General features: G+C 43.2%; 2 protein-coding genes across 4 annotated transcripts in view; one reads left to right on the top strand and one right to left on the bottom strand.

Moving 5' to 3' along the window:
- Nucleotides 1-388, top strand: part of ST6GAL2 (ST6 beta-galactoside alpha-2,6-sialyltransferase 2) — a 28,151-nt gene extending 27,763 nt beyond the window's left edge. Inside the window, exon 5 of the mRNA XM_086619657.1 lies at nt 41-388. Within this exon, the coding sequence (XP_086475783.1) occupies nt 41-309 (269 nt within the window). The 3' untranslated portion in view covers nt 310-388. The remainder of the gene's footprint in view (nt 1-40) is intronic.
- Nucleotides 1-24,361, bottom strand: part of LOC104371494 (opsin-3) — a 107,435-nt gene that overhangs the window by 7,635 nt on the left and 75,439 nt on the right. The window contains exon 5 of one of the 3 annotated variants that reach the window (XM_086619646.1): nt 23,939-24,266. The exons of the other annotated variants lie outside the window; for them this stretch is intronic. Coding sequence (XP_086475772.1) covers nt 24,258-24,266 — 9 coding nt within the window. The 3' untranslated portion in view covers nt 23,939-24,257. Of the gene's footprint in view, nt 1-23,938; nt 24,267-24,361 lie in introns of those variants that run through there. 3 annotated transcript variants of the gene reach the window in all.

Below are 24,361 nucleotides of genomic sequence, written 5' to 3'. Positions count from 1 at the left end.
GAAATCTGGGGTTCACTTTTGTTTTCACTTTCTGCTCCAGGTATCCTCATCATGATGTCCATGTGTAACGAAGTGCACGTGTACGAGTACATCCCTTCCGTCCGACAGACCGACTTATGTCACTACCATGAACTCTACTACGATGCAGCTTGTACCTTAGGGGCCTACCACCCGCTCCTCTACGAGAAGCTATTGGTGCAGAGGATGAACAAAGGTTTGCAGGATGATCTGTATCGGAAGGGAAAAGTCATTTTGCCAGGGTTCAAAGCTGTCAAGTGCCCCGAACGAAATAATTTCCCACGCTTGTAGAAGAGAGTCCTTCAGAAACAATGTGCAATAAGGTACTACTGTCGTACTATAAACAAGAAGAGAATACTTGAAAAATGTATCTTAGACCAATCTAGTCTTGAGTCTATAAATTGTAATTAAGTAGCAGGCATGAGAAATACTTCTTTTCTGAGCCTGAGTATTTATTACTGCTTTGCAAATAGTGAAAGAAAAAAAAAAAAGGCTTAGCTCATGAAAGGTGCAAAGGACATACTTAGGCAGAAATATAATGTAATTGTTGTGAGTGTGACTGTCAGAATTTGTTAGTGGTCTCTTATGCCACATATGCTAGACTGTAATTTTTTTTTAAATGAACTTATTTAACTGTCAAACCTGGCATTGTGAAACAGCCTCTATTGTTCATGTAGAGTGGCCAGTTGAACAATGCAGCATTTCTCATGGCTCCATGGGATTTTCACACTCTCCAAGAATGAAGTAACCACTGCTCCAAGCTGTGCAGTCATTGCCTAGAGTAGACTTTAATTCCTATTGGTAGGCAGGCTCAGTTACAGGCCTCCAACCTCGTGGTGGCTATGAAGTCCGTGCAGATGGAGATGAGTGTACACACAGCTAATCGCATTAAACTCCTGGACGTACTTTTGATGCCAGACCCCCTTGCTCACACTGACTCCACAGAGCAAAGAGAAATATCTCATTTCGCTAGAGAGCAACAAACATATTTGAAACTTGTTCAGAAAAAAAACCTCTGCCTGGGAGGCCTATCAAGAGGGTGTAAGTGAGATGGAAATGACACCTTCCCTTCGTCTGCACAGATAAGGAAGATCCAGAGAAAGCCAAGGAGGGCTGTGCAGCACTCACACATCACACTGAAAGCAAGCGTAGAGGGAGCTTACCTTTCTGCAGCAAAGATAGCATTCAGGATTACAGATATCATTTGTTAGGTATTTCTTTGGGATCCAAATCAAGCTCACTTGTTCACGAGTTACTGCTGTTAGGAAAGTATAGGGAGTTTTCTGACAAAAGAAGAGGATATCTGCATTTTTTATGTAATGTTTGAAAGACCGTACCCCAGAGAAGCTGTAATGCCTGCAAAAAAACTGACTACAGATTGCATATGGAGATAATTTGATATTTTCCTTCATAATACACAATGAGAATATTCTCTAAGGCACTTCTAAAAATTTGCCTGGTTGCTAATATATTTAAAGCATTATTTTTCATGGCAAGACTTGAGTTTCAGATTTTCCGAGTGGCAGGAGGTTAATGTTTTGGGGTTTTCTTTGCACATAACTGTATCCTTTCTCTTAGGGTAAGTTCAGCAGGAACGTAATGTACAGCACAGCTACATCCTGCTCATGTCCATTCAATGAAAAGGCAGACAGCTCAAAGAGGCACTGAAAAGAATAGCTGAGTGATTGTGGTGGAAAGTATTTTTTGTGTTTTGCACAAGAAATTTGTTGTGCAAAAACAAAGTAACAGAAAGGCAATTGAAGAGTGCACACAATATTAATGACTATTTCGTTTTCAATAGTAATGTAAGTATAATCACAGAATCCTTTTTCTCTCGTTCTTTGGGTCTGATGATCTTCCTTCCTCAAAAGTGAAGAATATGTGTCTTACATAGGACTTAGCCTTCTTTTCCCATGTAGTCTCTTAATTTGGGCTTTATGATCCTCTTAAGATTCCTTTTGTTGACAGAAAGCATGTCCAGATGATCTAAAAACTGTACTTTGTATTGTGTGGATAGTTACGTCCATAAATCATTTTGATACATGTCAAAATGAATAGGTTTTGTTTATATTAGCCTTAGACTCTGGATATATTTCGTACTGATTTATCTTTAATGTTATGCATGCTGGCAACTTTTATTCTTGAAGTTAATAACACTGTTATTTAATCTGGTGGAGAACAGATAACCTACATAGAACTAATCTATTTTTCCATATCTTTGGTACCTTGTTTGCAAAACGTATGAAGTTTGAACAGTGCAGTCAAACATGTCTGTCTTTCCTGTACGCTGGGTTAGCCACCACGTTTGTAAAGGAAGGGAGTTGATTAGCTTTCTACGACTAGTGAATATGCTACTTTTCCATGAGCTAGAAATCCTCAAGTTCCGAAAAGAAACAAAAAGCAAATCACTTTGACTGGTCTGCAACCACCAACCTTTAACTTTGATTTTCACAAAGAAGAAAAATACTAACAGCATTACTCAACTACCCACAGCAGGATTATGTTGTATTATTCCCTCAGTAATTTGTCAGAATAATCAACATAGCTGTCGTACAGAACAAGGCAAATGATAACGTTTCATGTAACAAGTGCTAAGCATACCTACTTAATACATCATTTAAATAATAATGCAGAACCAGGCCTGAGATGTTATAAAATGAACTGTGTATTTTTAATTTACTGGACTGTGTGCATTCAAGCCCTCCCGGCAGAAATTTTTTCTTTTCTGTATGCTGATGTATATGGCAATCAGTGAGTGGTCCCTCCACAAGTGCAAACGTGGCTGCTGTAGCACCATCACCTCAGATGACGCTGCAGAGCTGTGCCACAAATGCTTGTTTTCTCACAGAGGAAAAATGACTTGTGATGCTCATCTCCTTCAAAAAAATGAGAATCCCCTGGCATGGCTTCCCAGCACTGGTTTCCACTGTGATGTTTCCCTGGTCTGCCTGCTCAGATACCTTATGGCTGCTTAAAGAGATTTTGCTCCCCTACCTTGTCTTGTCCTCCTTTGTTTTTTGGCACAAGTGCAAGTGTGCCTGATCTGAGGGCTCACCTCTACTTGCAGCAAAAGGGGAACAGGCAGAAATAACGGGGGAACATAAAGGACCTGCAGAGGTGCTCCCCTCACTGCTGCTTACACTCTGTGATGTTGGCGTTGGTGGCTTTTATAAGAGCTCACCAAGTATTTTTGCATTTAGGGGCATTTCCGCATCCCTCGCAAGGGCAGAGAGATCTTTACAAAGAATCACATTCAGTAGGTTTAGAACAGTGAGTGTGTAGTGACACTGAGCCACGCATCTTTTAATAGTAATGATGCGTGAGAGTGCTGGGTTTAGATACATATATTCAGTGTAGACAGTGTGGAAGAAAAGGCATTTTCCCACCCAGATAGTGGGTGTTTTGGGGAAAAAAAATACAGGTATGGCTTCATAGCTCTTCCATGTGGCTGTCACACCCTAACAGAGTGAAATGGCACCGTAGATGAGAAGTTTGCCCATACCTGGCTCTTGAGGTGCATCACCAGCCCAGCAAATGCCTCTGCTAGCGGAGCCCTGAGCTCCCTTCACACTTTTTGCAATGATGCAGGTTTTAAATTTATGGAGTTTTACTGACAAGTGGGAGTTAAGTTGCCTTCAGAAGCCATCCAGCCTCATTTCTGTGCCCTGGTGCTGGGGACAACAGTTGCACTCGGATGAAACAAACCAGAAACACAGCAGCAGCAGCTTAAGAAAACATGCTGAGTTTATGCTGAATTTCATTATGCTCTTTTTTCCACTGTGAATTCTGTAGCTTTTCTGACTTGCGGTGCTCTATCATTTTATACAGTCAGCCTTTGGATGGTTAAATCAAGGTATTCTTCTGTTTATTCAAGGAAAAAAAAAAAAAGGAAGGTTTTGCCTCATTTTGAGACAAAATCTTTTTTACTAGAAAAAATTATTAGTTGTTCTATTCCTTTATAGTTCTAAAGCTTACCTGAGCATAAACTCACAGCTCGGTCAGTCATTCCTTGGATTAAACTACTACATCTTTTTTTACCTTGCTGTGCAGTTTTATGCTGTTGAAACTCTGGTATAGTCAGTGAAATTACATTGATACAAGAAATAATGTACCTTTGGAGGGGGAGTGTGATTTATGCACTAATCTACCCTCTCTCTGTACAAATTTAGCTAAATCTTTGCATGTCTTTGGTCAGGACTCTTTTTTTGGTGAAAAGATCCAAATTCTGAACTTGTTGCTGTAGATCTCTTGACAAAGTCAGCAAAACCAAGATTTTTTTTTTCTTAAATGAAGACAAGTGTCTGCACTCAGTGGTTGCACAGACTGAACAGTCATTTTAGAGATGGATTGAATTAAACAGAAGTTCAAAATGCATGTAGACCAATCCAATCCATAGAGGGGTTTTTCTTTTTCATTTCCTTTTTCTTCAGCAGTTTTTAAGGATGGAAAATGCCATTTGGATGGTGACATGGATGTACCATGAAAGGAATATTAAGTGCATTAACTGCAAAAATAAATGGCTACTATTTTTCCCTTCATGCTCTCTAAAGTTGATGCGTATTGAATAAATGAAATTGTTTCTTGAAGTAGGTAATTCAGAAGACTGTCATTAGAAAGCATCTGAATCTTTCCCGGGAGCTATCCTCTCATACACAAGGAAGATACTTGATTTAACTGTTTGAAATTTAAAGTAGCCCACGTCTGGGCATACCTGCATCATTGAATGAATTATGACACTGCAAATTTCTTCTCTCTGGCTTAGTGATCAGATTCAGAGTTTTGTTCTTGAAATAAGAGTTGTGTGTAAAAGCCTTACATTTATCCATATCATCTCATCACTCTTAGAATAAGTAGTCATTGGACCTATTCAGATATAGACTGTGTACTTTTTTAATAGCTTTGAGAATTATTTTGTATGATGATTTTTTTAAATGAATGTGTACTCTAATAACAAAGCTTAAGATTTTACAGGAGTCACATTTTTAAGCAGTGTTTGTATACATTTTAACACTTTTTATATTTTCTATTATGATTTTGTATATTTTTATGTATGCACAGTGTACAGATTTTTTCCTGTAAATAAAACATTTGTTTTCATTTGTTCAGGAGTGCTGGTCTTTTCATATTGCCTTGAGTGAAGGACACTGAACTGCAGATGGCACGAAACAGAGAAGGTGCCTGTGGGTTTTGCCCACGATTGCATTTTCCATTTGAGGAAATGGAAGCAGACAGATAGGTTGACGAGTAGCTTTCACAGTGAACTACAGGAAAGAGGCGAAGGCGAATACTGTAAAGCCAATTTTATTCTAAAATGAACATGTCTACCCAAGCAGGTGCTCTAGGATTTGCCTGGGGGAATATACCATCCTGCTGTAGCTTTGGCAGTAAATTTCCTGGGATAGCCAAGCCCTCTAAGAAGGTCACGCTCTGGTGACTTGATGCTGTACTCAAAATGCTGGTAAACTTCAACTAAAGGGCTATGCCACCCATTCAAGAAATCCAGCGTCATGTCTTAAAGAATCAGAACAGACTTTTTAATCAATTATTAATTAAAAGGAAAAACAACTTACCAAAGGGAAAATATAACTTGCCATTCAGTCTGCGATGAAATACCATATAACTTCAACCACTACGAGTCTGCTTACATCCATTAAATGTGAGGCATTCTGCTGCTTTTGGTAGTCTTTAAACTACACAGTGGCTGGAGTTGGGCCATTGGAAGTGACAGTCACTGTTTTCATCTCAGGGAGCCACCATGAGCCCATGCCGACAATAAAGCTAGCTACACATTAGTGGAACGTTAAAAGTGGGATTGCTGTCACATAAACTCCTGGCAGCCAGTAATTGTGCAGCTCATCCTGCGTGTTACGTCACCTCCTGACAGGCAGTGTTGAGAGCATAATTACTATATGTCACGATATGCAAGTTACACCTCTCAGAAAAGTCAGAACAGTGAGTTACACTGGGAGATAAACTGAATGCTGGGATGCATGAATGAACCAACTAATTGATGCTTTTCAAATCCATCAACTTTGCTTTTACTCTGTTTTTTGTCATTAAAAAAAAACAACAACAACAAAATATGATCACTGTATTTCATATGATAAAATGCCCAGTAAACTTCATTGTCTACGACACAGGGGAGGACAGTCTTGTCTCACTTCCTTCAAACTAGTATCTCAGCAGGAGGTTGAAACCCATGGACTGTATTGCTTTGGGTACAGAGAACATCTTGCTGTACCACCCTATTCTTTAGCAGTGACAGCTACAGGACGTGTGACATTACCCCTTATCTCAGGCACCTTGGAGGCAATCCATTTTCAGGTTCCATTCCCAAAATCAGAGTGCCCCGTTCTGAACAATATGCCTTTGAAGGAGGCACCTTTTATCTTTTTATTCATAGAAGTCAGCTGTTTCACTTGAACAGCCCTGAGGGGCATAGTTCTCTGACAGGTTGAACTTCATACAGGCATTTTGGTCTGTTGATCTGCTTTGTTGTGATCTGTCTGAAAGACATATCTCAGGATGGTTGTTTCAACCTGCTGTCTTGACTGCAGCATGCACCCATGTTGAAGAACAGCTAGCCAAGCAAGGGAGGAGCCAGTCTTTTGCTATAATCACATCTTCTGCAGGAAACTGCACCTGCAGCAATGATTAAGTAGTGGCTTACTGTGGGACTAATTCATCAATCAGTATGAACAGTCCACTAACACTTGTGGATTGGTTGGACTTCTATTCTAGCTCTTCTAGTATCTTGATGTTTCCAGGGTGACAAGTGGATAATTAGATTGTTTCATCAGAATAGCATGGATTTATCTGCTGCACCCCAAAATCTACCAATGTCTACTCTATACGTGTATCTTTCCTTATTTTTAATATTTACATTCTGCTTTCTTACAGTGGTAAGTTACTCCAGATAGAGCACTTAAAAGAAATTACTGCACTTTTGTGAAAGTACAGCCCGACCCCTGAGCTTCATGCCTTGATATCCAAGGCAAGTTAGAAGTGCATGCCCTGTTATTTCGTTTTCCTTAAAATATGCTATTGTTCAAGTAAATGCTTATTAAGTTTGATGGAAATGCTAACTGAATATATTAAAATCATACGGAACTAAATGCAGTGGTATAGTGGATTTTTTTCCCCTGGAGGCAGAGTAGCCACCAGAGAACTGGCAGCACAAGTAGGTTGTGACAAGTGACAGGAAGAGTCATTGCTGGTGGGATTGCTGGATTCTTAAAAATGATAAAAGTAAAGAAAGGGGTCAGGAAAAGGGAGAGAGACAAGGAATGATGAAGCACAGCTAGGAAGGAGAAGCTAGAAAGATGTACCATACCAGATGCAAAGGCAGAACTGCTACTTTTTCCTAATAGTCAATTCGTTTTGGCTGTTTGTTTTCTTTTTTTTTTTCTGCACATTTGGAGAGGAACCCAACTCATCTCTTGGTGCTCATCTTGCTGCTTTCAGGTTTAGTGTGGTGGGATGTGATCTTAAAATAAAGAAGTAAGGTAGAGTTATGAACAGCAATTAACTTCTGCTGAGGCTCAGCTTCTTTCTAAACACGCAGATCCCACAAATCAAAACTGAGAAAAGATTAATGTCAGAAGAGTTGTGGGTTTACATTACGACACTCTGAACAACCTTCTTTATGTGCTTATAGTCATCTGTATGATAACTGAAATAACCCATTTCCTCTGGTGACCTGTTTCTGCATATAGATAACTACGAATCGAATGCCCTCTTGGTTACAGGATGCTGACAGGTAATGGATAATTACTGTGGCAACAAATCCTTATATGCTTGTGAGAGGACCCCAGAAACCCAGAGGGGTTCAGGAGGACAGTCAATAGACATCACAGCCACCTTGTTTTTATGGAAGCAGCCAGAGGGGAAAATTGCTGCCAGTGGTGACTCCAGGCTGTGTCAGCTGCTGTTAATTGCCTTACTCCCAGACAGCTGTCTGACTGCAACTGAGCTTCCTGATTAAAATAGTTTGTTGGCCCATCTTCTAAACAGTGGGGGGTTTGGGTTTTCCACCCTCAGCCCTGGAGTGCTGATGCATGTAGTGTACTGGCTACATCCTGCGCTATTGCTACCATGTGCAGCAGCTATATCTCCTGTGCGGGTGAGGTCCGTGGGGTGGGGGGAATGGAACAGGTTTGGGGGTTTCTGGACTGTTTTCTATAAAACTAGAAGACTTTTTTTTGTCTTTAAAGCATATTTTAGTCATTCTTATAGCAGTTCAAGGACGAGTGACATGAACGTGCCTCAAGAAGCTAGAGTTCATGACTCGTGTGGACTAGGTGGCATTACTGACCCAAAGTATTTGCAGCTTGGATTAAGACATGGACAGTAGGAAGAATTTTTGGCAAGTTAAGGTAAGAAACATAAGATGTGTCTCCTGTGCAAGCTAAAAGTGCTTGAGGTCTATCCCTAGGCCCAGCCTTGCTCCCCGTGAGGCATGTGAGCCAGGAGGGTCATATAAGGTACCATATCCTGAGCACAAGAGGACAGATGTGTGGGCACAGGACCAGGAAGGAAAGGTGGGAAAAATTCTGCTCTAGTCCTGTTTCCAAGCCTGCTTTTTCAGAAAAGAGGACAGGAGGATTTGCTGAAGCTCCCTACTGGATCAAGCAACATTACTTCTCTTCCCTAAGCAATATTCCTCTCTGGAGGTGTTGGGTTGTTTTTCAGCTACTTTCAGTGCTTGTTTTCTTTGATACAAATGAAATTATAAGATATCTGATAAACCGAATTTAGACTTTACAAATGCATGAAGCTGAATGTAGCTACCAGGCCATTAGGCATTTTAATGAGCAGCTGGAGCATCACAAGAACAGTAGAGATGAGAAGAAAACTAATCAATAAGCTGTTACCAAAATAACAGTAACAAAGTTGTTCCATGGTAGAAGAGCAGGAAAGGCTGAAACAAAGGGCATATACCAATGTCTGAGAAATGTTACCTTATTTTCATGGATATAGCATACTATTCAGATAATCTTTGGTCATTTAAAAGTACTGTTTTTGGATAAGTCTTCACGAAATATGCTCTCTCAAATAAAGTGAACAGAGTGAGAGATCAAAGCTGCAGGGATCATAAATGAGGGACAGTTATTTTGTTAGAGGAAACAGAGAGAAACTCTTTTTTTTACCCATACTTCAGTGTAACCAGCACGGCTGCTGAATTTCAAAGGGCCTGGTTGTGCACATGAAAGCACGGTGTTAACAAATGCTACTATGTCTTCAATGCACGCTGGTTTAAGACAGCGCTGTTGCTTTCAATGGGGTTTCTCACTGCAGGAAAGAAAGACCAATTGTCATATTTATCTCACACGTGCTCTTCCCTGGCCGTAAACAGAGCTACTAAAACCCATGCAGTATACAAAAAGGATAGGATAAGTTAATTCTTCCTACCTAAAAGAAACTTAAGAATATGTTTCCTAAAGCAATGTGAGGAACAAGAAAAGGCAAAGAACTTCAGTGAACAGCAAAATGGATCCTGCCTCTATTTCCTATTCCCATTTCATTAAGTCAGAATTGTTTAGGGCTTTACAGTGTGATTGATGGATCCTGACTGACAGAGGCAGTAGCAAATTTACCAGTCCCTACAGGAACATTTTACTTCATGAGAAGAAATGAAGGGTCTATTACTACAGTAATACGGGATGAGTGATTCCAGATCGTTTTGAAATAACTCCCATTTTCTGAAAGTTCAAAGCATAACAATGAGAAGTATTTTGACACTTGAAAAATGTATGTGTTTATTTAGTCATAGTCAATATGCTGTTCTGCCTACCCAGTTTCTTCTTCTATTTTCAGTTCTTCACCCATGGACGTTGGATCAACCCACAAGGGTCAAAAGAAAGACTCCAGCTGACTGATGGGTTTATGCTGATATATTCCTGCCTCAGTTCTGCTATGACTGAAGTACCTTAATAAATACTTGTAGAAATGTGATCTTATTGTGTTCTTTTTTGCTGTGGGTTATGAGCTCCCTATCCTGGGCTATGTGTGTAACGCATGTTTAGGGAAAACAGTTCTCCTAGATGTTCCTTAGAGTTTCACTTTGGCTGAGACCAAGAACACTGCACAAGGAAACCCAAAGCCCTTATTTTCATGAGATTATTTTTGTAGTACCATACCATTGGCCATCTTCCCTTGTGAATTTCTCAGGCTCTTTTTGCCTGAGGGTGGGTTGCTGTCTTGCGTTCTGCCAATACACACATACGAACTTCAGTAGCTCTTGGGCGTTTTATCTACTGAGTTTTCCTCAGCATTATCTTTCATTCTGCCTCTGGTTAAAATACAGGTTCTTATGAGTCCCCCCCCTTGCCCAGATTCCCATACCACCTGCCCTGTTGCTACAGCTTCTGTTGTCCAAAATGATCTTTTCATAAGTTGCTACGAATGACATACTGGAGGTGCTCTGATATGGGAATGTGGGAAGAACCTTTTAATTACCAGATATGCATCCTGCTTCTGGATGAGGACTCTTGTTACGGAGCTCACACTGTGTTTCAGGCAATGAGAGCTGCAGTGTGGTAACAGTGGTAGGAGGGATGGGAACCAAGTCTTCTCGGTTTTTTATCTCAATCTTGATTTGCAGCCAATTAGGTATTGATTTTACCCAAGACAGAATTAGAAAGCACTGAAGGTGGTTTGATTTGTGACTGTTTTGGTGGAGGTTTGATTTCATGTGTAAGTAATGCACAGAACCAATTGGGTTGAAAAATCAGAATTTCTGTTGTGAGGAAAATTTTTTCTTTCTTATCTGGAGCAAACCCAAAACAAATTATCACAAAATTCCAGAAAAAAAAAGAAAATTTCTGAAAAAATCTTGTTCTAATTTATATACAGTAAAGAGATTTAAGAAGTCACTGCAGAGATGATGTTCTTGGTTTCAGTTCAGACTCTGAAGATAACAATAATCAAGAGAGTTAAGCACTGCAAACAAGACTACAGAAACAAGAAATGACTTCTAATGCACTGAAGTGTTGGTCTTCTACTAACATGGAGTGAACTCCTAAGAAATTGTTTCCCAAATGAAATACACAGTCCCAAGCATGATTACCAAGAATAATTATTTTTTAAATTTAATTTTTTTCATAACTTCAGAAAACTAAAAAATGCAAATAGAAGAGGAAGGCACTACGAAGCCAATGTGTCATTCACTTGAGTGTTGCCTTTGGCACTGCATGTCCATGTTGCAAGAGTGGCCCATTGCCTACAAAGCAAGAGAATGCAACTATTGAAAGACAGGACCTTTACAGAACTGCTTTTGTTGTGTCTACACATTAGTGATGGCAACTGGGCATATTCTTGGTCACAGGCTTTTGCACAGTATCAAGAGCACTGCCTACTTTTGAGCATGAGATTATGTATACCTAACAGTAGTACTAAAGATGTAATTGTTTTTTAGATTTGACATCAGAAGGACAGGATAGGATAGGATAGGACAGGATAGGATAGGATAGGATAGGATAGGATAGGATAGGATAGGATAGGATAGGATAGGATAGGATAGGATAGGATAGGATAGTTCCAGTTGGAAAGGATCTACGACTATCACCTAGTCCAGCTGCCTGACTACCTCAGGACTGAGTTAAAGAGAGGGCATGTTGTTAAGGGCATTGTCCAAATGCCTCTTAAACACTGACAGGCTTGGGGCATCAACCACCTCTCTAGGAAGCCTGTTCCAGTGTTTGACCACCCTCCCAGTAAAGAAATGCTTCCTAATAACCAGTCTGAACCTCCCTTGCTGCAGCTTTGAAGTGTTCTTATGTGTCCTGTCACTGAATTCCAAGGAGATCAGCAAAGATGAAGAGCCTAGGTTACTGGAGGAAATGAAAAGAACTAAACTAGTTCAACCAAGAATATGGAGACCGAAGGTGATCTATTTGCAGTGTCCCAGTATGAAGAGAAGACAACTACCAAAGAAGAAGGGCTCTTTGAGTAAATCGGGAATAAAGGTTTATAAACCGGCTACAAATAAATTTAGACATTAAACAGTTACTATATGTCGTGGTTTAGCTCAGCCGGCAGCTGAGCTACCACGCTGCCGCTCGCTCAACTCCTCCCTCCGGCAGGATGGGAGGAGAAAAAAAAAAAATCAGAACGAGAGGGGCGAGACCAGTAGGTTGGGATAAGGATGATTTAATAGAACAGTATCAGGAAAAGGGAAAAGAAAAACAGGGTAAACAACTCTGAACGTATAAACGCGAAAACAATACGAACTGACCGCACGCGAAACGCGACGCACCGCCCGCTCCCGATCACCGAAGCGAACCCCTCCCCCGGCTGCTCCCCCAATATATACCCTGAGCATGAGCCACATGGTATAGAATAGCCATTGGCCAGGCTGGGTCAGCTGCCTGAACCGTGTCCCTTTCAGCCTCCCGCGAAAAAAAAAAAAAAAAAGGAAGGGAAAAAAAAAAAAAATTAACCCTTTCCCGGCCCAACCCAGAACATTATCCACCCCTTATTCTATACCATCTGCATCATGCTCAGAACATACATCTTCCAATTAATTCCCTTAATTTATGGACCATCCCTCTAACATGTCCGTTGAGTTCATTTAGTCCGCGATTTCGGGGCCCCGTTATCCAAACAGTCCCTCAGGTCAGGCGAGGCGGTGTGCAGTGTCAGGCTGTTGTACGCTGCATCTGGAGCTCGTGGCTGGTGTGTCCGGCACGATCCTTGACTGTGGGTCAGAGATGTCAGTCTCAGGAAAAGTTGCTGGACGTGGATTGCCGAAAACTCGTTCTAATTCCGAACCACTCATGCGCTCTGGACAGGGGGCGTGGAAAAGAATTTTCTGCTGCGCACACTATCCCAGAATCCAACAGTCCAGGGCAGCAGGCTGCGTGGATCGCGAGGGCAGAGTTGTGTCGCTTTATATCTTCAAAAAAAACGTGAGAAAAATGATGAAATTTATGCCAATATTCTTTCCAATTTATTGCCTGACTTTACTTCTAATTGTTGTGTTTGTGATTATGTGGGTGTTTCCCCGGGAACGTTTTTGTTGTTGTCGCTGTCCATGTAGGCCATCCCCGCAGCCTGCTCCCGAGGCGTCAGAGCCACCAAATGTTGTAACTAGTCAATGTTAATTAGATGTTAAAGAAAAAAAAAAAAAAAAAAAAAAAAAAAAAAATGTTAAGTCTCTGTTCTAACGTTGAAAACTGTTGTTAGCTATCGTTGTTCATCAATGTTAATCAGGTTTAAAATTGTTAAGTCTCTATTTCCATATTGAAAATTGTTGTTGCGCGCCATCTCTTTTCTTCTTTCTTTCTCTATCTCTATCACTTGTGCCACCATGGAGAACCATTTTTCTTGAAGAAACACCAGTCGCGGATGTCCGTCCGAAGATTGTCGGGAAGGAAGACCACTGGCTGTGTCCGAGATCTCCTGCCCTCCCACGGACCTCAGAGTGGAATCCAGGAAAACCAGCGTGCACCCAGACCCTGGGGTCCAAAAGCAGAGGGGACTGGAGACCATCGAAGACCCCTGGTGGCGTCTCGAGTGACAGCACCGGGCATGCGCACCACCGCCAGGTAGTGGGTGGAGCCAAGCGGGACTGGGGACTTCGCATCCACCTGCTCGAGGAGTCGGACTGTTGGGACACTGCAATTCCATGGTGGCAGCTCTCCTCTAACTCTTCCCTTCCCTGCATCTTTCTTTTCTTTCTTTTCAATAAAGTTGTTTTGGCGCTTGACTCCGAGTCTTAATTCTGTTCCTGGGAACATGAACAAAAAAAAAAAAAAGAAAACCACGCTCTGGTCTGTGACCAGTGTGTGGCCTTAACGTAATACAATTTAATTCATGGGCTATTTTCTCCCAGAATCAAATCCCCCTGGGGTACACATCGGACTTCCCCATCCTTTTGCATCACCCACCAAGTGCACCCAGGTCCTTGGGCAAAAGCAATCCCACGAATGGATTTGCCTTTGCCCGAGGTGGGACTAACCCAGACTGCCTTCCCCAACATATTCTTTACATGCACTACAGGGACCTTGTCCCCATCTACAACACATGGGAGTTTTGATTGGGCAGGACCGGGTCGACTGGCAGAACCTCTAGTGTTAACCAGCCAAGTGGCCTTTGCTAAATGGGTATCCCAGTGTTTGAAAGTTCCACCACCCATTGCTTTTAGTGTTGTTTTTAGCAGCCCATTGTATCGCTCAATTTTCCCCGAGGCTGGCGCGTGATAAGGGATGTGGTATACCCACTCGATGCCATGTTCCTTGGCCCAAGTGTCTATGAGATTATTACGGAAGTGAGTCCCATTGTCCGACTCGATTCTTTCTGGGGTGCCATGTCGCCACAGGACTTGTTTCTCGAGGCCCAGAATAGTGCTTCGGGCAGTGGCATGGGGCACAGCGTAGGTCTCCAGCCATCCAGTTGTTGCTTCCACCATTGTGAGTACATGGCGCTTACCTTGGCGAGTTTGTGGGAGTGTGATGTAATCAATCTGCCAGGCCTCCCCATACTTATACTTTGACCATCGGCCTCCGTACCAAAAAGGCTTTAACCGCTTGGCCTGCTTGATCGCAACACATGTCTCACACTCGTGGATAACCTGCGCAATAGTGTCCATGGTTAAATCCACCCCTCGGTCGCGAGCCCATTTGTATGTGGCATCCCTTCCTTGATGGCCTGACGTATCATGGGCCCACCGAGCTAAAAATTTTTCGCCTTTATGCTGCCAGTCCAGATCCACCTGAGCAATTTTAATCCTAGCAGCCTGATCCACTTGTTGGTTGTTTTGGTGTTCTTCAGTTGCTCGACTCTTGGGTACGTGAGCATCCACATGCCGTACCTTCACAACTAGCTTTTCAATTCGTGCAGCAATGTCTTGCCACAATGGGGCAGCCCAGATGGGTTTGCCTCTGCGTTGCCAGTTGTTCTGCTTCCACTGCTGAATCCACCCCCACAAAGCATTTGCCACCATCCACGAGTCAGTATAGAGGTACAGTATTGGCCACTTTTCTCGCTCAGCAATATCTAAGGCCAGCTGGATGGCTTTTACCTCTGCAAACTGACTCGATTCACCTTCTCCTTCAGCAGCTTCTGCAACTCGTCGCATAGGGCTCCACACAGCTGCTTTCCACTTCCGATGTTTCCCTACAATGCGGCAGGACCCATCCGTGAACAGAGCACACCGTTTTTCACTCTCTGAGAGTTTATTATATGGTGGGGCCTCCTCAGCACGTGATACTTTCTCCCCTGGTAACATTTCAAAATCTTTACCTTCTGGCCAGTTTGTGATGACTTCCAAGATTCCTGGGCGACTGGGGTTTCCTATTCGGGCCCTTTGTGTGATGAGTGCAACCCACTTACTCCACGTAGCATCAGTTGCATGATGCGTGGAGGGGATCCTTCCTTTGAACATCCAACCCAGCACTGGCAGTCGGGGTGCCAGGAGGAGCTGCGTTTCAGTACCAACCACTTCTGAAGCAGCTCGGACTCCTTCATATGCTGCCAGTATCTCTTTTTCAGTTGGAGTGTAGCGGGCTTCAGATCCTCTGTATCCTCGACTCCAAAACCCAAGTGGTCGACCTCGAGTCTCCCCTGGTGCTTTCTGCCAAAGGCTCCAAGCAGGGCCATTCTCCCCGGCTGCAGTGTAGAGAACGTTTTTTACATCTTGTCCTTCCCGGACTGGCCCAAGGGCTACCGCATGGACAATCTCCTGTTTAATTTGTTCAAAGGCTTGTTGTTGCTCAGGTCCCCATTTAAAATCATTCTTCTTCCGAGTCACCTGGTAAAGAGGGCTCACAATTAGGCTGTAACTTGGAATGTGCATTCTCCAAAACCCCACAACACCTAGGAAGGCTTGCGTTTCTTTCTTAGTAGTTGGTGGAGACATAGCTGCTATTTTGTTGATCACTTCCACCGGAATGTGGCGACGCCCATCCTGCCATTTTATTCCTAAGAACTGGATCTCCTGTGCAGGTCCCTTGACTTTACTTCGTTTTATGGCAAAACCAGCCTTCAGAAGGATCCGAACTATTTTCTTCCCTTTCTCCAAAACTTCTTCGGCTGTGTTACCCCATATGATAATGTCATCGATGTACTGCAGGTGTTCCGGAGCCTCACCCTGTTCCAGTGCATTTTGAATCAGCCCATGGCAAATGGTGGGGCTGTGTTTCCACCCCTGGGGCAGTCGATTCCAGGTGTACTGAACACCCCTCCAGGTAAAAGCGAACTGTGGCCTGCACTCTGGTGCCAAAGGGATTGAGAAAAATGCATTAGCGATGTCAACTGTGGCGTACCACTTGGCTGCCTTTGACTCCAGTTCGTATTGGAGTTCTAGCATATCTGGCACAGCGGCACTCAGCGGTGGTGTAACTTCATTCAGGCCACGATAGTCTATTGTTAATCTCCACTCCCCGTTGGGCTTCCGCACTGGCCATATGGGACTGTTGAAGGGGGAATGAGTTTTACTGATCACCCCTTGACTCTCCAGTTGGCGGATCAACTGATGGATGGGAACCAGAGAGTCTCGGTTGGTGCGGTATTGCCGCCGGTGCACTGTCGTGGTAGCAATTGGAACCTGTTGTTCTTTAACTCTCAGCAATCCCACAACAGAAGGGTCCTCCGAGAGACCGGGCAAGGCAGACAACTGTTCAATTTCCTCCGTCTCCACAGCAGCTACACCGAAAGCCCACCGATACCCTTTTGGGTCCCTGAAGTACCCCCTCCTGAGGTAGTCTATGCCCAGGATGCACGGGGCCTCTGGACCAGTAACAACACGGTGTGTTTGCCAGTCATTCCCAGTTAGGCTCATTTCAGCTTCCACCACAGTCAGCTGTTGGGATCCCCCTGTAACTCCCGAAATACAAATGGGTTCTGCCCCTTTATGGTGTGAAGGCATTAGGGTGCATTGTGCACCGGTGTCCACTAAAGCCTTATACTGCTGTGGGTCTGATGTGCCAGGCCATCGAATCCATACTGTCCAATAAATCCTGTTATCCCTCTCCTCCCCCTGGCTGGAGGCAGGGCCCCTCTAGTCCTGGTCACTATATTCATCACGGTCCTTCTGTACGAACAAATTAGAGGTGCCTTCAAGAGGATCAGAGATGGAGTCAGCCCTTCTATACTGTCTGGGGCGCTGCCCACTGGAGACCGAAGCAACACTTTTCCTGGAAGAATCCCCTTTTATGACTGTTTTCCCTTTCAGTTCCTGTACCCGTGCCCTTAGGGTCGAGGTAGGCTTTCCATCCCACTTCCTCATGTCCTCTCCATGGTCACGCAAGAAAAACCAGAGGCTGCCTCGAGGTGTGTACACTCTGTATTCTCTCTCTTGATTAGGGGAACGCTTGCTTCTAATAGCTGAGACACAGGTCCGTGCAGGTGGACAGTCAGACATACCATCTTTGAATTGGTGGAACTCCTGTGACAGTTTCTCCAAACCCGCAACGCAGGCCTGTACGGAGGAAGAAACACTTCCTTCGTATTGCCGGAGTAGAGCAGCCACATCCTGCACCGTTTGTTCTTCACCTTCTTTCCAAGCTAATATTGCCAACGAGTTGGCATATGATGGTGGTGCACTTCGTAAGAATTTTCGCCACATGAACTGACTGCATGGGATTTCATCTGGATCTAGGGGTGACTGCTCATTATTCAGGTCACCATAAATTACCTCCACCACAGCTAACTCCCTCAGGTACTGGATGCCACTTTCCATGGCAATCCACTTGCCTGGGCGACATGTAATATCGTCTTTGAAGGGGTACCTTTCTTTCACACTTGACAAAAGCCGCCTCCAGAGGCTGAGGGTTTGTGTTTTCCTTCCAATTGCTTTGTCAATGCCCCCTTCCCTAGACAGGGATCCCAGCTGCCTAGCTTCCCTACTATCTAGTTCCAGGCCATTGGCCCCGTTATCCCAGCACCGGAGCAGCCAAGTAACAATGTTCTCATTTGGAAGGCGGCTAAAATCCTTTCGCATATCTCGCAGCTCGCCTTGCGACAGTGATCGGATGATCACCGTCTCATATGTGGGTTCTACCTCTTCCTCCTGTTTTTGTGATGGTCCTGGTTCATTTTCATCCCTTACTAAGCGAGCTGTTTTCTTTAGGCACTTTCTTTTCTGTACAGGGGCCACTGACAGGGGAACAGGTGGGTTCTCCAGCTCAGCTGCAGCATCTGTCATGCTCTTACCAGATTCAGGGACCTCCTCCCTACTTTGAGGTTGCTGAACAGTATTAGACACGGCCACTCGGTAGGCATGGGCCAGGCCCCAGCACACTGCAGCGAGCTGTGTGTCCCTGGAATTGCCAGGGCGACAGCACACTTTTCCCAATTGCTCTATCAGTTTGTCAGGGCTCTGTACTTGTTCGGGGGTGAATTCCCAAAACACTTGAGGTGCCCACTGTTCTAGGAATTTCCCCATGTCTTCCCACACACCGTGCCACTTGTAACTGTCCTGCCTTGGGGCACATCTCTTGAGTTTTTTGAATAATTCTTTAACCCCAGACAGGACCTGAAAACCGTTCCAGACAAGCAGCAGTAGGACCATGATGGCCAGCACACCCCCGGGACATTCAAAATCCTCAAAGGCTGTTGTACCCGGCCCGAACGAGAAGGGTGGGCTGAAGGGCCGGTGGACGGGATCGTCCCCCGACTCCCCCGCCTCCCCCGCCGGTTGGGCGCGATTACCAAAAAATTCCGGGAAGTGGCGCCCGAGATACGGGCACGATGCCAATGCCGCGTACACGGAGCAGCCCAGCCGCGTGGCCAGCGCCATGACCGGACCATAAGCCCTCGTTATCCCGTACAGCGCCAGGAGGGTCCTGAGCCATCTCCCAACCGTCATAAACATCATCACAAACAGTACATAGGGCATGTAGGGAATTGCGGAAAACCACCACGAAAGCAACCAGAACAACATTATGATCAATCACTATTAACACAATAAACAGGTATAACAAATTTGGCTCTGTCGTTATCCCAACCCTTTGTGCCCCACGTTGGGCGCCAAAAAGGACTGTCGTGGTTTAGCTCAGCCGGCAGCTGAGCTACCACGCTGCCGCTCGCTCAACTCCTCCCTCCGGCAGGATGGGAGGAGAAAAAAAAAAAATCAGAACGAGAGGGGCGAGACCAGTAGGTTGGGATAAGGATGATTTAATAGAACAGTATCAGGAAAAGGGAAAAGAAAAACAGGGTAAACAACTCTGAACGTATAAACGCGAAAACAATACGAACTGACCGCACGCGAAACGCGACGCACCGCCCGCTCCCGATCACCGAAGCGAACCCCTCCCCCGGCTGCTCCCCCAATATATACCCTGAGCATGAGCCACATGGTATAGAATAGCCATTGGCCAGGCTGGGTCAGCTGCCTGAACCGTGTCCCTTTCAGCCTCCCGCGAAAAAAAAAAAAAAAAAAGGAAGGGAAAAAAAAAAAAAAATTAACCCTTTCCCGGCCCAACCCAGAACACTATACTAAACATCAGAGGAATAAAGCTCTGCAACAGCTTCTACTTCAAAAAACAGGAAAGCTCAAATTTGTTTTCATTTGGACACTGTTGAATTTCTGAAATGCATTAAATGAGGCAGTTTATAATGAAAAGGGATTTATCCTAATGAATTAGAGACTCAATATAGTTTTCTGTTGTACTTCCATGCTGTCGCAACCATTATATCCTTGAGTACAGCAGCTTTTTTGCCCTGAAGGGAGAAGGACATCATGATTAAATCATAAAATAAAGTTCTATAGATTTGAATTAGACTTGCTGTGCTAGTTCATGAGGTTTTGAGCAGTAATCTAACTTTTGATCCCCAAATTTCTCTTGCTGTAAAGCTAATATGATGATAATTATCTGCTTTACAAGGATACCAAGGATTAAATCAATTCACAATATTTGTTTAGAGGAGGTTATATAAATGCTGAAGAATATTATCTGACTAGGAAATCTCATTTTGTTTTTCTCTCCATCCACGTAATCTGAAATGATTGTTGCTTGAATTGTTAGCTGGATACATGACTGCAAAGATATACCTGGTAGATACAGTAAAACTCTAAGAAGTAATGTCAACTGACACAAAATGTACAAAAACATCCTGCTCTGGATAAAATTTTAGTCTTATGCCACTGCTGCATCGCTAGAGATTATTCAGTGATTGAACAGGAGAGGAAAATGAGAGGTTCTGTTACCTTCAGGGTTACATTACTTTTTCAAATCTTTTTCATCTGTTGAACTTGATTGTCCTCATAAAGCAACTACATTCTTTACTTACATAATCTGTTGCATTGCATTAGCAATTCTGGCTTCTTCAGCTGACCTATGCCTGCTTTCAGCTTTGAAATGGTAAGTTGCAGCAAATACATAGCTGGAGACCTACCTTTAAAATGTGGACATTTTATAGAAAACCAGAAGCATTAGAATTAAATTGGGGAAGTCTGAAGCTAAGCTAATGGTTGAGCTTAGCCAGACCAAGGCGTGGGCTAAAATTCAGTCTGATCCCTGACCTGGTGTTGCAGTTGAGATCACTGTGACAGAAGGTGTCATAACATCCATTCAATGTGGCTTGGTAATACTATTTGAAGAGCAGCACAATTTCAGTCTAGCTATAGATCCTGTACACCTTTGTATGACCTTAGCTGTCCACACCAAGCTTTGAAATCAGTTCAGAAAAAGGTACCAAAATGCCAAGTGCTTACACCCAACTCCTAGAACACACTCAAATATGGCAAGCAAGAAACATTACAGTCAGTAATAATTGATCCTGTTTTTCCCCTCCACTTTTCTTAGCACTGACTGAGCCTTTGACCATCTAGACTCTTCCTTGAGGACAGATGTACATGTGATAGATAGGCTGATCACGATAGGCAAGTGTAAACAATTTGAATGAAGCTGTTTTCACTGTAGTGGAGAAAAGCTAAGATGTGTAACCCTACAAATTCTATGAATCCTTAAAGAGTTTGTTGTTTTATTGCCTTTTGGATAGTGAAAGTAATTTTAGAGGTCAAATCTTTTCTTGCAGGTATTTCCCTGCTAGGCCTCAAACAGGTAGCAATGTTAATCTCCTGTCATTCAATCACTGCAGTTAACTCTGATTTCCCTGCCTCTGACAAGGTAAGTGTGACTATGACCTCTTCTATTGACCAGCATCAGCTGCCAGGTTGTCAAGAAACAGTTGAGGTAATAGTCCCTCTTTTCTAAGCTAATATTAATGAGAATGCCCCAGGGCGGACGTGACCTTTTAAGTTGAGGTTCAATTATATTTTGATTTTGACAGTTGACTCATCCAAATAGATCAAAATATTTACCTGCATCATGCCTAGGGCCTTATTATAAATTACACTGATCACTTAAACCTCTGAAGAAACAGGTTAGTCATCCAGCTTTACAGAATACATGGAAGAGACAAGAAAAGACATAGTAAGTGTGTTATATGACAAGATTACTTTCTATATCATAGAATGATAGAATGGTTTGAGTTGGAAGGGACCTTTAAAGATCATTTAGTCCAATCCTCCTGCCATGGGCAGGAATATCTTTCACTAAATCAGGTTGCTCAAAGTCCCATCCAACTTGATATTAAAAAATTCCTGTTCCAGTGTCTTACCACCCTCATCATAAAAAATTTCTTCCTTACATCCAATATAAATCTACCTTCTTTCAGTTTAAATTCATGTCCCCTTGGCCTGTCACTACAGGCCCTGGTAAAAACTCTCTATCTGTCTGTCTTATAATCCCCCTTTATATATTGAAAGGCCATAACAAGGTCTCCCTGGAGCCTTCTCTTCTCCAGGCTAAACACCAACTCTTCCAGCCTTTCTTCAGTGGAGAGGTCTTCCAGCCCTCTGACTGGTTTTGTGGTCCTCTCCTGGACCAACTGTAACAGGTCCATGGCTTTCCTGTGCTGAGGACACAGTACTGCAGGTGGGGTCTCACCAGAGCAGAGTAGAGGGTAAGAGTCACCTCCCTTGACCTGTTGGCCACAATTATTGTTATGCAGCCCAGGATACGGTTGGCTTTTGTGCCTGCAAGCACATATTGCCAGGTCAAGTTGAGCTTTTCATCCACCAATACCCCCAAGTCTTTCTCCACAGGGCTACTCTCAATCCATTTATTCCCCATTCTATATTGCTACCGGTGATTGCCCTGACCTTGCCCTAGGCCTTATTGTACTTCATAACATTTGCACAGGCCCACTCCTCAGGCCTGTCAAGGTGCTTCTAGACAGCATCCCTTTCTTCAAGCATATCAATGGCATCACTCAGTTTGGTGTCATCTGAAGATGTACTCAATCCTCCTATGTCTTTGACAAAGATATCAAATAGTATTGGTCCCAGTACAGACTCTTGAGGTTTCCTCCCTCTCTCTTTCTGCACTACTAGTCACTTCAAATTTGACCTCAGCTTCAGTCTCTTTGGAGTCTCCTCTCCCTCTTTCAGAAATGCCTGTTTCGTTTTGCAGGGTGGATATGGACTGCAAAAGGATCCCATTATCTTTGCTACAAACCATACTCATTGTGTTTTCCCCTAGGCATTCTGACCCATTCATTTCCCTTGTCTAATGTGTAGGTCTCTTCCCATTTCTGTGAAGCTCCAGGTTTCTCCAGTGCTATGAAAAGAGCAATATAGGAAGAGACATCAACATATTAGATGCTGTTTAAAATCATACATAACATAAAGAGATATTGCTGCCCTTCACTTTCTGTGTCTTCCAGAAAAGCATATCTTTCAACTGGATGTCATTTCCATTAATATATTCCCTAGCCATAAGTTGCAAGTCATTATATAGCCCAAAACACATGTGCTTACCCTGTGGTGTTGTTCATTTGTATGTATTAGTTTCCATTTTTATTTTATATTTTGCTTGCAAGAGAGGTGGCCTGGCTACCTGCTTCCTACTTATGCCCTGGGTCTAAAGAAGTCAGTCCTAAACCCTTCTCTGATGTTGAAGTCAGTGCATCCCCCAGAGAGCATCCACACGGTAGGCAGGACAAGCTCATGTCAACATACTCAGCCAGGTTGTACCAAGAATGTAGCCTGGGGCAGCATGAAGGCTGGCTGGGGCTTCTTGGGACCCTAGTTAAATGCCCAGGTTATTTGCCTGAGCTGATCTTTTTGTAGTGAGCTGCAGGAGAAATTGCTAAAGTAATTTTGAGTTCACTGTGTGAAATGCAGTTATACCTTATGACAACAGTGAAGTTGCCCTTGAGACCTTTCTTCTCTTCGCCCTTCAACTTTAAAAAGTCATAACACTGCATGTTGGAAGAGGAATAAAGTCAAAACACTTCTGAACTGTACTATAGTATTGTACTTAGCGTAGACTGTTGTGCACTAAGAGATCATTTTGACTTTGCCCATTGTCAACTTCAGAGCTCGGGTGTGCAATTCTATTTGGACAAAAAATCTCGCCATTTCCAGATGACTGAGAAGGTAATGTAGCATCACTTCTTTATGTTGACTATTATCTACTCAAAGTCAGCCCAGTTACCAGTGAAGAGACGAAAAAACAGATGATGAGTATTAACAGCTACATTAATTTTAATAAAAAATGATAACAACTTATGATAATAAATATTATGGTAGACCACCAGTCTCTAGAAGGTCACGAACTAAACAAACGAGGTCTCTTTTCAAGACTTAATAGGTATGTTCCAATTTGTGCATAAAATGAGGCTTGACACAATTGTCCCTGCATTGTATACTATCTTTACAGATCTGTAGTTTTGCTCTTCGTGCCGCTAAAATATCTTATTTTTCCAAGTGGGAAAATGAGCAGCTTAAAAAAACCCGAACAGTGTTAACTCACCCACGTATTCCTGCAGCTTTAAAAATGAAACACTACCTTTTGTTGGAAATACTGAAAACTGCACAATACCAGATGAAAATTGACTGAAAATACAGCTGTTATACAGCCAGTTGGGAAATGTTAAGGTTATTTTTTTTTATGACTGTCACGTGCAGCTGTTTCCCAAAGTGCGTATGCATTTCTCCATGCTGAGTGCATAACATAAGATCAAGAAGGACTGAGAAGGGTTGCTAGAAAACTGCATATATAAGGCACAGACAGGTTATCATTAAAGAAAGAAGAACATCTTATTCCTCATCTGGCAGCAGAGAAGTTCCACGAAGGCCCTGGAAGAAGAGGCTGGTGTGGGTAGTGACCCACTTGGTGAGAGGTGGATGGTGGTGATATAGCTTCCCAGGGACCGCTGCAGCCACAACGTGCCTGGGAGGTGTGTGACTTGTCATCTGAGTCAGTACCAGTTCTCTGGATGGTGTGTTGTCATGCATCCTAAAATAACAAAATAATATAAAAACACTTCCTTATGCTCACAGTTCTAGCCTGCTGGGAAAACTCCACGTCCCTGCTGAGTTGACTCCTGCTTA

The sequence above is a fragment of the Tauraco erythrolophus genome, chromosome 1 (genome assembly GCF_009769465.1).
Source record: "Tauraco erythrolophus isolate bTauEry1 chromosome 1, bTauEry1.pri, whole genome shotgun sequence".
Taxonomy (NCBI): domain Eukaryota; kingdom Metazoa; phylum Chordata; class Aves; order Musophagiformes; family Musophagidae; genus Tauraco; species Tauraco erythrolophus.
Note: the sequence above shows the minus strand (reverse complement) of the source record. Positions and strands in the feature narration are given on the sequence as shown.